This window comes from Procambarus clarkii, chromosome 39 (assembly GCF_040958095.1).
Source record: "Procambarus clarkii isolate CNS0578487 chromosome 39, FALCON_Pclarkii_2.0, whole genome shotgun sequence".
Lineage (NCBI taxonomy): Eukaryota > Metazoa > Arthropoda > Malacostraca > Decapoda > Cambaridae > Procambarus > Procambarus clarkii.
The window spans coordinates 1,245,387-1,262,761 of record NC_091188.1 but is presented as its reverse complement, the minus strand read 5'-3'; the positions used below and the strand labels follow the sequence as shown (position 1 = coordinate 1,262,761).

At 42.1% G+C, this 17,375-nt stretch overlaps 1 protein-coding gene across 3 annotated transcripts in view; it reads right to left on the bottom strand.

Annotated features, from left to right (window-relative positions):
- LOC123760356 (SIN3-HDAC complex-associated factor) overlaps window positions 1-17,375 on the bottom strand; it is a 130,247-nt gene that overhangs the window by 8,423 nt on the left and 104,449 nt on the right. Inside the window, exons 1-4 of one of the 3 annotated variants that reach the window (XM_069338274.1) lie at window positions 7,347-7,486; window positions 4,996-5,094; window positions 872-1,025; window positions 585-706 (exon numbers count right to left, since the gene is read on the bottom strand). In XM_069338274.1, the coding sequence (XP_069194375.1) occupies window positions 585-706; window positions 872-1,025; window positions 4,996-5,094; window positions 7,347-7,471 (500 nt within the window). In that variant the 5' untranslated portion in view covers window positions 7,472-7,486. The other 2 variants (XM_045745979.2, XM_045745980.2) reach the window with 2 other exon arrangements.

The following is a 17,375-nucleotide window of genomic DNA, read 5'->3' as shown; positions in this document are numbered from 1 at the left end:
ACATTCACTACATTTAATAACTTTTATTCTAAAGACTGATATGAAAGTTGGAATATGGTAATAATATATGTATGTTATGAGGTAGTCTGTTCTCAACCAACTGTAGTATATTCAAGAGTGCCTGACAGTTTTGTGACCTCTTTCTATGTACAGTAACCAATGACCATCCAGATACTATCCTACTCCTGAGAACAAATTTTTAGCTCTACCAATTGGTTTGTTCTTTACATTTCTTCCATGCATTCCTTTACTTCTCTGTATTATCTCCTTGATAAAGGATTTTTTTTTAATACTTCTGACTTCCTTCTTGAATTGACATTTATATAACTAATTTGTTTTTTGTCACATTCCAAAATATCATTTGGAGTGTCTGCCTAGAATTTACTTGTGCATTTGTATGTGTAAACAAGTGAAAGAAGGAAGAGAGAAGTATGGGAAGGGAAATTCATGGACGGAAAACACTAGTTGGGAATATGAAACTACAGTACAACTGAAGAGCCACGGATGGGGTTACATGGGCACCTATACTATTGTTCAATAAATACCCACACTAAAATAACTTTAACAGCATTATGAGTACTTACCGATGCTTCTTTTTTATTTTATCTTTTAATGGTTTATCTGGATTTACAAGATTCTTTTTTAGCTTCTTACTCTTAAATTTAGTGAGGGACTTGGTACCTGGGCCAGCTCTTGCATCCACCACCTACAAGAGAGAGATATTGACAATTAAAAAATTTCTACTACAAGTAAAGATCAAAATATATACAAACATTAAACTTTCAGGTATCCGATATCTGCAAATACCAATTTATCAATACGTTAACAAAATATAATAATATACAGAACAATGTAAAAAATTGCAGCTTACATGATGCCAGTTGCGATCTGTTCCCTTTGGCAGCTTCTTCCAACGCTTTACCAGAAGTACACATGCATTGCAAATTTCGCCCGACCTTCTCTCTTTCAAGTTGAAACAGTCAACAAAGTCATCTTCATACTTCTTGGAATCTGTGAATCTTGAGCTGCAAAATTTTTTTAATGTAAATTAATTAACTAAATATGAAACTAATAGTACAGTACAATATATCCTGTATAAAAATACCAAGTTATAAGAACAGAATCAGCACACAAAGAAATTAAACACCTTGATGCTTGTATTTTGTTTAAAAAGGTAAATAAATTTAACATTTAATTTTTTGTATCATACCTAAAAGTTATACATGTGAATTGCCTCATCATTGTACATGGGAGAGAATCATTTGATTCAAAATTGGATTTAAAACTAGAAATTATCATAATGGAAACACATGGTATGTATCAGAGGGAACATTGCCCTATAAAATGACACCACAGTCCAGTACTTGTGCAGTACTGTACCCACGTATTTAGATGTTAACCAAAACATGTATATCAAGGTACATATTACGCCACTTTTATTTCAACACTATACAGTACTTGTCTAATTTTCAGCCATGTTAGTGTGATTCATTGTATGCATTATTATATGTACAAGGAAACAGATCAAAAAGCAGTACCCAGTTCTCAGATGTTTGGCCCTCTATAGGAACATTCGACACATACCAATCACCAGACACAATTGGATATTGGACAAGCACACATTACAAGACACTAGTTACCATAATCAGGAAAGATCATCAGTCCCTAGAAAGTCAATGTCAACAATCAATCGTAGTTCATAAACAGTCATCACACACCTTAGACAATCTGACACACTCAGATACAGTCACATTGTCATGGTAGATTGCTAAACACTATTGTCAAAAAAATATATGCACTGCCTTACATGGTTTATAACAAATCACTGGTAACAGGTGAACTGTCAAAAATTTGGAAGACGGCTTATGTAGTCCCGATATTCAAGAAGGGTGATAGACAGGAGGCACTGAACTACAGGCCAGTGTCCATTACTTGCAGAGGATCAATGCATGCTGGTCTTAGCATATGTATTGTATGGTCTGCCAGAAAGCAGCACAGAAACTAACTAGATTGTTCAATTTGTGTTTCCATTATACAGTAACAAGATTGTTGTGTTAAACAAGGTCAATTTAAGTAAATATGGGATGAGATATTGGTAATGCAGCTGAATAGAATCACTGGTATCATTGTAGTTAGCCATCAAATAAGGTAGTAATATCCAGACAAACAATAGATGTGAAAGTAGAAAAAGTTTGGACTTTTGGAGGCTTCTGGAAAGTAAATAATTTTTTCCATATACCATGTACTGCAATAGCAGTATAGCTAAATTTCAACACTGTACAGTATTCTAAAATACTAATACAGAGACCCACACCAAAAAAAAAAAAAAAAAAGCAGCACTTGTACCAGTGCATAGGAGACAAAATATCTAAGAATTCTTTTAATATAATAAGAGAAGCTTATTGAAACATGAATGGTATCTACATACTGTACTAGACAAGTTTAAATAGATTATAAAGTTGGTTTTTCCATAATCCAGAGCCAAGTTCTTACGATGAAATATTTATACACAAATTTAAGAGGTTATATCTGATTTAATTTGTTCTTAAGTTTTCAGATAGACGTACAGCCCTTAAACTGTAGGATAACACTGAGGCAGTTGTATTATGGGTAATAAATGGTTCAGAGACTGATACCCAAAAACAGCCCCATTTTCAGTCTATAGACAACTAAAACAAGCATCTCTAAATTAGATGAAAATGCCTCAAATGAATGCCAAGCATGACATCCTGTTTTTCATAATAATAGTGACTTTAATAGTCAGTGGGGGGAACAAGAAGCCACCAAACATGCATGTCCGGCTTAAATCCTCTTGCTGCATGAAAGTGTCACATCAAATTACTGCATATGAACATAAAAAAATAGTAAGTACTGATACATATTTTATTATCAGTTCATAACTACGTAACTATCAAGGAATGAGGCACCGTACACCGAGATGCTGTACCCGGCTCATCTCTCCGATACCACCCATTGGGCCAAATGGGAACCAGGTATGCTCTTTTAGAAGAGTTGCCTACTACATAGCAGGGAAATGAAATGAGATATAATATAGACCATAATATACATCTTAAGGTTGTAAAATTCCTTTACAAATGTGCAATATTTTATATTTCACAGACTTGCACCAGGGTGACTGAACCCTTGAATATGCAATGAAACTAGACACCACTCTTTTTTTATGTTTAATATTGATGTGGATACTGCATGTAGAGCAGCCATTCTCTAGGCATTTTATAGACCATTTCCCTTTTCAGTGCATGTAATACATTTTTCCGTCAACCTAATACATCACTGGTATACCTTTTAGTTCAATGAGAATGCAAGAGGTCAGCTATGCTTAATTAAATTAATATCCCATTTTCCCCTATAACTTATTGCCAATTTAAAAACAGAAGTCCATAGAAATAAAGTACAAAAGGCCAAAATGAGGCAGCTCCAATTCATATCCACCAAAACTCATTTACATAGATCTTTTCGAGGGTCATAACAGTCTCTGGCACAAGTACAGAAACTTTTAAGACTGCTTTAGTGACATTCCCCCTAGTTTCATTCATAGTTTTCATCATTTCCCCTCATCTTCCTCTCTTTTAGTACATTTTTCATCCATGCTAGTTAGCAGTCTGTCTGTTTTATCTGCTGTGTGCACTAATTGCCAGTCTGTGTGGGACTGCTAAATTCCCTTTTAATTTTATGTCCAGATTACACTCTACTCAAGTCACTTTTGTTGTTGCCCAAGTGTACTTCCGGGATGAGAGCTATGCTCGTGAGGTCCAGTCTTCCCGGCACTGTCATAATGCTTTGAAACTACTAACAGTTTTTGCCTTCGCCACCTCATTTGTTCCGACCAGCTACCACTAAATGTGAATTTTCTATTTTTTTTCAGCATCATTGTTTAGCTATCTTAAATCTATGACCTCTTGTTCTTGGAGTTCTAGGTCCCAAGAATTTATTTTTTATCAATTTTGTCGATGCCTGTTACTATTTTGTAAGTACAGCAGTGAGTCACTCGCCTCTTTCTTCTATCTTCAAGCTTTGACATTTAATACCTCTAACCTCTCCTCATCTATGACCATATTATAAATACTGTACGAGTTAATTTGTAACTCAAAACCAGAATGATGAAGATGCTCCAACATTTCAAAACCAGACTGATGGCAAAATTATATTTAGTTACAGAAAAAAAAGAGCAAAATTAAGATAAGTATGAGCATATGAAGTGGAAAAGATAACATGGAGAAAGTTTAGAAATATTTTAAAGGCACCTTTTTTTTTTAGTTTAGCACTCAAACATGCCAATGTGAGATCATTACTTGAGCATGCAGCACCAGCATGGAACACCCACAATGTGAAGCATAGGCAAACTTCAGTAAGTTCAGATTTGCAACTAGATAATAAGTACAGTACCAGAATTCAGAGATCTCATTTATGAAGAGTTTGAGAAAACTCGCCCTTACAAGAGGGGAGGTACATACTGCACAAGATCCTGAGGGGAATAGACAAATTGAACAAAGGAAGCCTATTTAAATAAAAGGGATAGAACAAGAGGACAACAATGGAAAGCTGGACATGCAATTAGAATCACAATAGTCCAGTGGTTTCCAACCAGTGGGTTGTGACCCCCCCCAAGTTTTTTTTGTAGTACAGTATAGTTTGTATTAGAAAATATTACTATTCCAAACAGGTTGGTAGCCACTGGTCTAATCAGTTTAGGAGCAGGTTTTTTGTTCATTATAAGCGACCACATCACATATTAGTCCTATGTTTTTTCCTAGTACAGTAGTTTTAAACCAGAATAATCAAACTTAATAACCAGGTCCCAAAGTACTAAAGGGTGCCCAGGAGCAAACAATAAAGGAATAATAACCAACCATCACACCCTCTGCTCAGAATTCAAACCCATTTTTCTAACTTATAGAGCAAGTCAGATATGGTACTAACCACTGTAATACCCGGTGCCGTATGACAAACGTAAACTAATCAGTGATTACTAACCTGCTGGACTTGGCTTTACAAATGCAGCAGCCAGTTGTAGATCTATACACCTTAGGTTTGTGGAAGGAAAACATTTTTTTGTTTTGTTTTGGGCTGAACCTGAAAAGAAAAGAAAATAACTGTAATCAAGCACTAGATTGTCACCTCTCAGAGTGTATTATTTTACATTGCATAGTATACTGTAATTTAATAAATGTCAGCACAGGATCACGACTTCTCAAGCACTTGTATTTTCACAATCGCAAGGTTATTCTTTCAACTCGCTAAATCCACACAGTTTCTGTACTGTACAAGATACCATTAAACAAAATTCTCCATGGTAACTTTCACAAAGATTCAGGAATACCACCATATGTTTCAACACTTTCCTTCCTGCACTGTGACAACTCATCCACATATGACAGCTTATCTCTTCACTATACAGTACAGTAAATAGTTTTAATATGGCACTGAACACTACCATAAAATACTTCAGCACACAGAGTCACTTGGTAACAGGAATAAAACACTATTTAGGAATATCTTCCAAGACAACAAAGTCAGTGTAACCCCTGGCTGCAAGCTTAGGCCAAAATTAAGTTGTTTTCAACTTTATGAACAATAGTTTGTTCACCGTTCAAAATCTGTAATGGTTTCAGTTCTGAATAAAACATTCATCTTTCAACACTTTCAATGTACTTACAAACCATTTTCAAAGCCAAAGAAAATTTAAAAAGCTGTTCAGCAGTAGGAGTAAGGGCAGCCTGGGACCCCGCTACACCATGGGGGCAGCCTGGGACCCCGCTACACCATGGGGCAGCCTGGGACCCCGCTACACCATGGGGGCAGCCTGGGACCCCGCTACACCATGGGGGCAGTCTGGGACCCCGCTACACCATGGGGGCAGTCTGGGACCCCGCTACACCATGGGGGCAGCCTGGGACCCCGCTACACCATGGGGGCAGCCTGGGACCCCGCTACACCATGGGGGCAGCCTGAGACCCCGCTACACCATGGGGGCAGCCTGGGACCCCGCTACACCATGGGGGCAGCCTGGGACCCCGCTACACCATGGGGCAGCCTGGGACCCCGCTACACCATGGGGGCAGCCTGGGACCCCGCTACACCATGGGGGCAGCCTGGGGACCCCGCTACACCATGGGGGCAGCCTGGGGACCCCGCTACACCATGGGGGCAGCCTGGGGACCCCGCTACACCATGGGGGCAGCCTGGGGACCCCGCTACACCATGGGGGCAGCCTGGGGACCCCGCTACACCATGGGGGCAGCCTGGGGACCCCGCTACACCATGGGGGCAGCCTGGGGACCCCGCTACACCATGGGGGCAGCCTGGGGACCCCGCTACACCATGGGGGCAGCCTGGGGACCCCGCTACACCATGGGGGCAGCCTGGGGACCCCACTACACCATGGGGGCAGCCTGGGGACCCCGCTACACCATGGGGGCAGCCTGGGGACCCCACTACACCATGGGGGCAGCCTGGGGACCCCGCTACACCATGGGGGCAGCCTGGGGACCCCACTACACCATGGGGGCAGCAGCCTGGGGACCCTACTACACCATGGGGGCAGCCTGGGGACCCCGCTACACCATGGGGGCAGCCTGGGGACCCCGCTACACCATGGGGGCAGCCTGGGGACCCCGCTACACCATGGGGCAGCAGCCTGGGGACCCCGCTACACCATGGGGGCAGCCTGGGGACCCCGCTACACCATGGGGGCAGCCTGGGGACCCCGCTACACCATGGGGGCAGCCTGGGGACCCCACTACACCATGGGGGCAGCAGCCTGGGGACCCCGCTACACCATGGGGGCAGCAGCCTGGGGACCCCGCTACACCATGGGGGCAGCAGCCTGGGGACCCCGCTACACCATGGGGGCAGCCTGGGGACCCCACTACACCATGGGGGCAGCAGCCTGGGGACCCCCACTATAACGTGGGCGGCCGGCTTGGCCCCCCATTACCAACTTTTCGACCAAGAAAACCACATTTGTCACTTATCACACTGAACATTTCCACCAGATAAGACGCTCCACGTCCACATGTTGGCACACGGTAAGTCCACACAAGTCCAGCTTACAGCTTGGCGTATAACACACAATAAGGCCAAAGCTTGCATCACAAGAGCCTTCTCTCTCTCTCTCTCAGCCCTCACATTTATTTCACTTCTCTCCCGCTAAACACCTCAATTTACCCGCGCCAAAACGAAGCAAGTGTATCAAGTTACCCTTTGTGTCACTAAGAATTAAATACGAAAGTTGTCACTATAAAAAATGGAGATATAATGGAAGAAAACCGCGCCGCGACACCGCCCACGTCCTCCCCCGTGAACAAAGCGCAGCAAACTGATACCAAATTGCGATCATGAAGGGGAAGCCCGCGCCGACTCCCTGTGATGCTCCTCGCCGACTACCTGTGCTCCCTGGCCTAACCCTACATGTGTTTGCCTTTATTTCCACTTTATTTCGTAAGGACATTACTTGAGGCCAAGGCATGAGGTAGTTAGATGAGTAGTGGTGCGGGATAAGTTATAAAATGGGGAATAATCTTCTTCTGAGGGGTTGTTTTTGGGTCATTTTAGGCGGTTGAGGCGCCATTACGGACTCACATCCTCGGCAGCGATCAGCTGGACGTGACGTCAGCTGTGTGACGTAAAGGGGGGGGAGGGGGGATGACGCGGGTCGAGTCCGCCAGTCATTTTCGCAGCTGGAAAACGAGACCTTCATTCTACCAATGAGAACGTCACAAAGTTAAATGCTCAGTGTCGGCCACTCAGGGACGTGAGATGACGGCGATATTTGGCCTGACGTCACACACATATACGCCAATGAGCATGCGAGAAACGAGTAAGCCGGTGACGTCATGGTGTGTGACGTCGCGCGTATTGATAGCTTAAGAGGCAGGTACACGGGCTGGCTAGCTGGCGTACGCACAAATATGGCCGTGTCCATTGAGTCTTACTGTCACCCACTTCTTCCCACCAATCACTCATACTCAACCAACTTTCGAGGTCGCAACACACTTAAAAAAAAAAAAAACACAACTACACTACAAAAACTCACTTGAGTACAAACGTCACTTTCTACTAGATTTGCTGAAGCCTTTACCGGCGGAATATTATTTATTTATTTATTTATATATATATACAAGAAGGTACATTGGGATTGTGAGGATACATAATATGGTAATTACAATCTTGTAAAGCCACTAGTACGCGCAGCGTTTCGGGCAGAATCTTATGTATTACTTATGTATATGTGTTATGTATTGAACCTTATGTATTACTACCATATTTGTGTTTCTTTTAAGACAAATTCTTGCCGTATCAGAATTGTATAATATATACATAAGACATGAAGCTGCAAGAGGCCTGTTGGTCCACACGAGGAAGCTTCTATTTATATACTGAAATAAATCATATACATATATTAAGTATATGTCAAACCTACGCTTGAAACACTCCAGTGATCCCAAGTCTATTATGTTACCCCCGTTTCCAAATCAGAATTTACTCAGGTCTTTTTTTAATATAAACTTACCCAATTTATGTAAATAGTTTTGTGTTCTATCAGCCACCATATGGGCGCCTGACAGCTGGGTGGACAGCGCTTCGGATTCGTAGTCCTGAGGTTCTGGGTTCGATCCCCGGTGGAGGCGGAGACAAATTGGCGTATCTTTCACTCTGATGCCCTTGTTACCTAGCAGTAAATAAGTACCTGGGAGTTAGATAGCTGCTATGGGCTGCTTCCTGGGGGGGGGGTGTAACAAAAAGGAGGCCTGGTCGAAGACCGGACCGCAGGGACGCTAAGCCCGAAACCATCTCAAGATAACCTGACCAGACCACACACTAGAAAGTGAAGCGACGACGACGTTTCGGTCCGTCCTGGACCATTATCAAGTCGATTGTGATAAGGTAATGTTGTTTTAGATTCAACTACTCAGAAGACCCCGACCCCGAAGAAAAAATCTAAGTAGCACGGGCTATGGTGAGCCCGTAGAGGACTTACCTGGCACAGGAGCGGGGCTGTGGGAGATGAGGGAAGGAGACGAAGGCAATAAATAGGCAAAAGAGAGTTTTTTTCAGGGATATTCCTGCGTGGGCCCTAAGCCTCTGGCTGGCCCACTAAGTGTTGCTTGTTTCTGTTTTACTTGGGCGGAGTATGAGTATTTATGACTCGTATGGTCGCTTCTGTAAGATTTTGTCCCACGTGTTTAACAACAACTTCTGCTCTGTTGAATGTAAGTTGAAATCTTAATGGGTTTGTAACTATGCACTGTGTTAGATAATGTTCCAGTGGTCTGTCTGGCATTTCTCCACAGTGCTGACATTTCCTCTCATCTTCCGGAACCTGTAAGTCTATTTCCCATGTGAGTGTCACTAGTGTCGTCCCTAACTCTTCCTCTTGATAGGGAATATCAATTAAGATTTGTCAATCTCTCTTCATATGGGACGTTTCTAATTTATAGCACTAACTTTGTCAACCTTCGCTGAACACCCTTAAGTTAATCAGATTTCCGTAAAGCATTTTGCCTTAAACAATTTTCATTATGGAACCAACTCGAGGAGATCCATAATTTAAGACTTGACTCTGGCCAACAGAGAACGACTAGTAAATCACAGAAATAAAAATGTTAAAGAAGAGTGATCATAAGAAAATTTGACTTAACTAAGAATTGAAATGTTGAAAAGGAGAATTGGTATGGGCATTAGATTTCCGTAAAGCAAATTATGTGATACTGAAAAATGACTTGGGAAGGGTAAGGTGGGTAGACCTTAAGACATGAGAGGGGGGGGGGAAATAGCCTAAGCTACTCTATCCCTTGAAATTGAAATTGAAATAAGTTTATTGAGGTAAAATACACACAAAGGGATGAGGTAGCTCAAGCTATTCTCACCCCGTTCAGTACATGGTGTTAATACATACATAGACACACATCACAAACAATAAACATATTACCAAACATTCTGACAGATAAACATATACATTTCCTACTCTATCCCTTTGAGATGTATTTTGTTCTTGTCTCAATAAACATACTTGAACGGGAGGCGGGGGGGGGGGGGGGGTTGTCTCTGGGACCTGACGGGAGTCTTCAAGATCTGGGGCATAACACTGGGTTGGGATGCGGATTAAACTCATTCAAGTGCATCTTGCTGGCAAAAACAGACAACAAAGGATTCTTCCAGAGATACCAAAGTCTAAAGAGAAGGCTGGTCCTTTGAAAAAAAAGGACAGGTCATGTAGCTGTGAACGACAAGGAAATGCTTCTGTATTTACTAAAGAACTTTGTATTTTATCAAACCCCTCAAGAACTCTATGTAGGTGGTCAATGCAAGTTAAATGGTTTCGTCATTATGTATGTTTCATAACAAAGTTATTAAACACAACAAAGTTATTAAACACAAAACTTAAAGTCAAACAAATCCCCAGGACCAGACAAAGGCTTACAGTCACATAATAGCTACAGTTCCCGGACCCTAATGATTTTTAAACTAATTTACATTTCTTGTCAGCTAGTCAGCTATACCATAAATTTGCGTATCATGCAGCTAGTTACGCATGTTAAAACAAAATAACGGTGAGTGCCAGCCAGCTGCGCCTGCCTAGACATCATAACTGAGTGTCACTATAGTGTGTGTGTGTGTGTGTGTGTGTGTGTGTGTGTGTGTGTGTGTGTGTGTGTGTGTGTGTGTGTGTGTGTGTGTGTGTGTGTGTGTGTGTCTCGGGCACGTGCGTGGACCATACACCGCTGACTCAGCCTGGCCTGTCTGTGTGTGGCTCTGTAAGATCACTTGCCAAGGTGTGTATGTGTGTGGCGTCACTACTCATCCTGCCCACCACCACAACATATGCACGCTCACACCAAGAATGCTGCCCTAACACCACTCCTGCTTTTTCTCATAGGGCATTTCATTCATTGTATAAGCTCTTATCAGCCTATATATAAGCGGTATTTACCCGTGAATAAGCCACGGGAGACATCTCCCGTCACGCAGGGTGCAGTCGCACCTCCACAGATCTCCAGTATCAGCTCTTGATACTGGTAATGGCTCAAAAGGGCCACCCACTTACGGGCTATTCATGCCCGTGCCACCTCTTGGGTGGCTTATTCTTCAATCAATCAATCAAGCTGTCTCTCTCTCTTGAAGCAGCTTTCCTAACTGTCAGTTGTCGAAGTGACTCCCGAGCTATTTTCTCTCATATCTACTACTACATATCTACTACTACATATCTACTACTACTACTTCTCTAGCAGATACACACATCCCCAGGATGCAGCCCGTAGCAACTGCCTAACTCACGTGCACCTATTAACTATTATGTAAACAGGGGGCATCAGGTGAAAGAACCCTTACGGGCTCACCATAGCCCGTGCTACATGAACATTTCGTTTTAAGTAGTTAAATCTAAAAACAACAACAACAGGCGAAAGAATCTGTACCCATTTGTTGCTACCTCGATCGGGAATCGACCCCGGGCCCTTAGAACTACGACCCATGAATGCTGCTCGCTCGGCTGCAAGGACCTATTTGTGTGTGTGTGTGTGTGTGTGTGTGTGTGTGTGTGTGTGTGTGTGTGTGTGTGTGTGTGTGTGTGTGTGTGTGTGTGTGTGTGTGTGTGTGTGTGTGCGCGTGCGTACGTGCGTACGTATATCTGAACGCGCGCGTGCGTTCGTCCGTACGAGCGCTCTCATCCTGTACCTGCACTTTGATAACCACACACACATACGTAAATAATTCCCCCCCATGCACCTGTTCACCAACATTTTAAGAAGGAAAAGATAAAGCAATGTAACTTAAGAGTATTGAGCGAGCGAAAAAAATCGCGTTTAAATGGATAAAAGTTAGAGGGAAGAGGAAATATTGTTGTGGTGGTGACTGCGGCCCAGAACACGTGTCAGGGTTGAGGCTCGCGCCCTTGGTAAGAACCCTTAGCAAGGCGGCACCCGGCACCCGCTCCTGGCATACTTACCTTCATTCACGTCCTCAAGGCCAAACACTGACTCACCGAGACTAAACTATGACATAAAATGGCGCCGACCAAACTACGACAGTTGAGGGTGAAAATGTTCTGCAGTTGACAGCTCACGAGAAGGGTTGAGTCCTTGACCTCGTCACGGCCGGTACTGGACCATGGTCCCACTGACAATCTTGCAAGGTGAGAGAGAGCCTTCACGAATACTGACTTCAGGTCACAATGATTTAGTTTCAGGCAGTCAAAGGTGAATGACTATCTTAGGAGATAAGTTAGCCTGGACCCGGTCAGACACCCTGTGAAGAGGCTTCTTAGGCGGTACAAACACTGCCCCAAGAGTGTCAAGTCTAGCAATGTAGCTTGTAAAAAGTACTATGTAATGACTACTCTAATGTGCAATGTAAATTATTATTATTTGTCTACTGTATGGACTTGTGAGCCCCTTGAGGGACCTGAAACGGACGCGGGAAGAAACAGCCTAAGCTACTCAATCATTTTAATATGTAGTTTATCTCAATAAACTTGAACTTGAAGAATGCAATAAAAACGAAAAAACGAACGTATAATGTCCCGTGATGAAGATATCTACTAGATATCGCCAGGAAGTGATGGACAAATCAGCACTGTTGCCGGAAATATTTATTACTATGGGTTGCCTGAGCGGAAGTCAACCCTTACAGCCCGCTGATAGAGGGTTTAACACCACACACAACAACATTCCTTCATGACTCCACTACATCCTACATCATTCCACTATATAAGGAAAAAAACAAGGAAATTCCAGCAGGAAAAAGACCAAGATTTACAATAGGCATTTTACATTGAGTTTTTTAATTACCATATTTAGGCGCCTGGTCATTGATGCAGGTAGCCTACACTATACAAGGGGGTTATAGTGTATGTGGAACTTTACGGGCTATTCATGCCCGTGCCACCTCTTGGGTGACTTAATCTTTATCAATCTATGTAAAACTATGAAATGATAAGAAATCCCCATCTCGTAGGATAGTCTAACGTCATTTCACAATTCACAATGTGTCCATTTAGGAAAGACTTGGGTAAATGCTGGTTCGGTAACAGGGTTGTTGATTTGTGGAACTAATTACAGAGTAACGTGGTGGAGGTGGGGTCCCTCGATTGTTTCAAGCGCGGGTTGGACATGTTTATGAGTAGGATTGGGTGGTTATAGATAGAAGCTGCCTCGTATGGGCCAATAGGCCTTCTGCAGTTACCTTGTTCTTATTGTTCTTTATCTGGTAGTGCCCAACGTTACAAGACATTACTGTAGAATGACAAAGATGAGCCATATGACTTAGATTATTATCTGAGACACTCATGGAAGTGAGCTTATCTCTTCTCTTGTCACACATACCAGCTCCCTCTGTAACACTAGGTAATATTACCCTACGTTTGACCATTTCGTAGCGGGAGACATCTCCCGTCACGCAGGGTGCAGTCGCACCTCCACAGATCTCCAGTATCAGCTCTTGATACTGGTAATGGTTCAAAAGGGCCACCACTTACGGGCTATTCATGCTCGTGCCACCTTTTGGGTGGCTTAATCTTCATGAATCAATCAATCATGTCGTTGCTCAGTCGATTAAGGCAGCGTCTGGGATGCTCTCGGACGCAGGTTCGAATCCGCGTCACGGCCCTTGTGGATTTGTTTATGATTAATACATAAGAACATAAGAACATAAGAACAAAGGTAACTGCAGAAGGCCTATTGGCCCATACGAGGCAGCTCCTATTCTATAACCACCCAATCCCACTCATATACTTGTCCAACCCGTGCTTGAAACGATCGAGGGACCCCACCTCCACAATGTTACGCGGCAATTGGTTCCACAAATCAACAACCCTGTTACTGAACCAGTATTTACCCAAGTCTTTCCTAAATCTAAACTTATCCAATTTATATCCATTGTTTCGTGTTCTGTCCTGTGTTGATACTTTTAATACCCTATTAATATCCCCCCGGTTATGTCCATTCATCCACTTGTAAACCTCTATCATGTCACCCCTAACTCTTCGCCTTTCCAGTGAATGCAACTTAAGCTTTGTTAATCTTTCTTCATATGAAAGATTTCTAATTTGGGGAATTAACTTAGTCATCCTACGCTGGACACGTTCAAGTGAATTTATATCCATTCTATAATATGGCGACCAAAACTGAACTGCATAATCTAAATGGGGCCTAACTAGAGCAAGATATAGCTTGAGAACCACACCAGGTGTCTTGTTACTAACGCTGCGATTAATAAATCCAAGTGTCCGATTTGCCTTATTACGAACATTTATGCATTGATCCTTTTGTTTTAAATTCTTACTAATCATAACTCCCAGATCCCTTTCGCAATCCGACTTCGCAATCACAACACCATCTAGCTCGTATCTTGTAACTCTATCATCATTACCTAACCTCAGAACTTTACATTTATCAGCATTAAACTGCATCTGCCAATCCTTTGACCATTTCAAAACCCTATCTAGATCAACTTGAAGTGATAGTGAGTCCTCCTCCGAATTAATTTCCCTACCGATTTTCGTATCATCGGCAAATTTGCAAATGTTGCTACTCAAACCTGAATCTAAATCATTTATATATATTATAAACAACAGAGGTCCCAGGACAGAGCCTTGAGGCACTCCACTTACAACATTTTCCCACTCTGACTTGATTCCATTTATACTAACTCTCTGTTTCCTTTGGTATAGCCATGCCCTAATCCAGCTTAATATAGCACCCCCAATACCATGAGACTCTATTTTTTTAATCAGTCTTTCATGTGGCACTGTATCAAAAGCTTTGCTAAAGTCAAGGTATACAACATCGCAATCCTTACCACTATCAACTGCCTCAACAATGCTAGAATAAAAAGATAACAAATTTGTTAAACATGAACGGCCATTTATAAAACCATGTTGCGACTCAATTATTAATTTATGTTTTTCAAGATGAAGACGAATTTTATTTGCTATTATAGATTCGAGTAACTTTCCCACAATAGACGTTAGGCTAATTGGTCGATAGTTAGACGCAAGTGATCTATCTCCTTTCTTAAAAACTGGTATCACATTAGCAACTTTCCAAAACTCTGGCACTCTGCCTGACTCTATTGATTTATTAAATATGGTTGACAGTGGGTCACAAAGCTCCTCTTTGCATTCTTTAAGCACCCTAGCAAACACTTCATCCGGCCCTGGGGATTTGTTTGGTTTGAGTTTTACTATTTGTTTAAGAACATCCTCCCTGGTAACTGCTAAACTCGTCAACCTGTCCTCGTCCCCACCCACATAGACTTGTTCGGCTGAAGGCATATTGTTAAGTTCCTCTTTAGTAAATACAGATACAAAATATTTATTAAAAATACTACTCATCTCTTCATCACTATCTGTTATTTGACCTGTCTCAGTTTTTAATGGACCTATCCTTTCCCTAGTCTTAGTACGATATAACTGAAAAAACCCTTTAGGATTTGTCTTTGCTTGCCCTGCTATGCGAACTTCATAGTTTCTTTTTGCTTTCCTTATCTCTTTTTTAACATTTCTAACCAGTTGTACGAATTCCTGTTCTAAAGTGACCTCCCCATTTTTAATCCTTTTGTACCAAGCTCTCTTTTTACCTATAAGGTTCTTCAAATTCTTTGTTATCCACTTTGGGTCATTAGTATACGATCTATTCAATTTGTATGGTATACTACGTTCCTGTGCTTTGTTTAGAATATTCTTAAATAAGTTATATATTGAATCCACATCGAAATCCCCATTTAAGTCACCTATCGCTGGGTTCATGTCTCGCTCCAAGACCGGCCCACACCCCATACCCAAGCCTTTCCAATCAATTTGACCCAAAAAATTTCTTAGGCTATTAAAATCAGCTTTTCGAAAATCTGGCACTTTAACAGAATTTTCTCCTACTGGTCTATTCCATTCTATGCTAAATCTGATTTCTTTGTGATCACTGCTCCCTAGCTCACTCCCTATTTCGATGTCATTAATTTGCGTTTCCCTGTTAGTTAACACTAAATCTAAAATATTATTTTCCCGTGTTGGTTCCTTAATGTGTTGCGTAAGAAAGCAATCGTCAATTAATTCTAGAAAATCTTCTGCTTCACTATTCCCTGTTTTGTTCAACCAGTTTATTCCGCTAAAATTAAAGTCACCCATGACATAAATACTGTTAGATCTAGATGCTCTAGATATTTCATCCCATAGATGCTTTGCTTCCATTCTGTCTAAATTTGGTGGCCTATATATTACTCCTATTATAATATTATTAGCTTTTTCGTTTAATTCAATCCAAATAGTTTCTGAGTGTGGCTCTGTTTTGATTCCCTCTTTGAGACTACATTTCAAATTGTCCCTAACATATATGGCTACTCCACCTCCTCGTCTAATATATCTATCTGTGTGAAATAGTTTAAATCCATATATTTGATATTCAGCTAATAGTTCTCTATTTTCTACATTCATCCACGTTTCGGTAAGTGCAATAATATCTATTTTTTCTGTGCCACTGAGTAACATTACTGAGTAACATTTCCTACTGGTTGCACTTGGTAACACTTTATTGAGGTAAAACTTGGTGATACTAGTTATTGAAATATTGGTAATTTAGATGCAATGTAACAGGAACTGAAATATGATGTACCACGGATGATTACAACCTGAACCAATGGTAACTTTCCAAGGAAATGTTACACAGAGAACTTATTAATTAGACCGCTGCCACCATCTTGCCTGTCACTTAGCTATGTCAAGCAATGAGGCAAGAAGCAATAGAAACTGGCAAGCAAACTTGCCAGTTCACTAATACAGGAGCCGTAATATGCTTTCTGACCATGACAAATATCTGGATAACTATCCCAGGTGTTCTGAGGGGGTGTGGCTTCTCATGGTAATGGATTTGCTCTAAGGACGCTCCCTGTAGACACAACAGCACCAGACTGGATCATTAAGTTAAAGCGATGCTTAATTACCGATATCCTTCCGATTACAGGTGATGTAACATAATATGGCTGACCTGTTTCATGGAAATGATGGCGCGTCTACTCGAGGATAACAGAGTCAACAGTGACGTCACTATCCATACACACACACAGACGCCAGACACGCGTCGGCGCCGTGTTGGCCTGCGTCGTCCTCGTCGCAGAAACAAATAACTGTGAACATCAAGATAAGACTGACGCGCAGCGCAGGCCCCTGGTATGACCACTCATGTGTCCACGAACTGTATATTCTAATCTTTATCACACACCAGGACACAGTCCGCAAGCAATCCCACATCTGTCGCCATTATTCCGAGCAAGGAGTGACGCGTCAGGGGGGCAGACAGGCAGGTGTAGGCCAGGTATACAGGCGGGTGTGAGGCCGATATACCGGTCAGCACGTGATCAGGTGT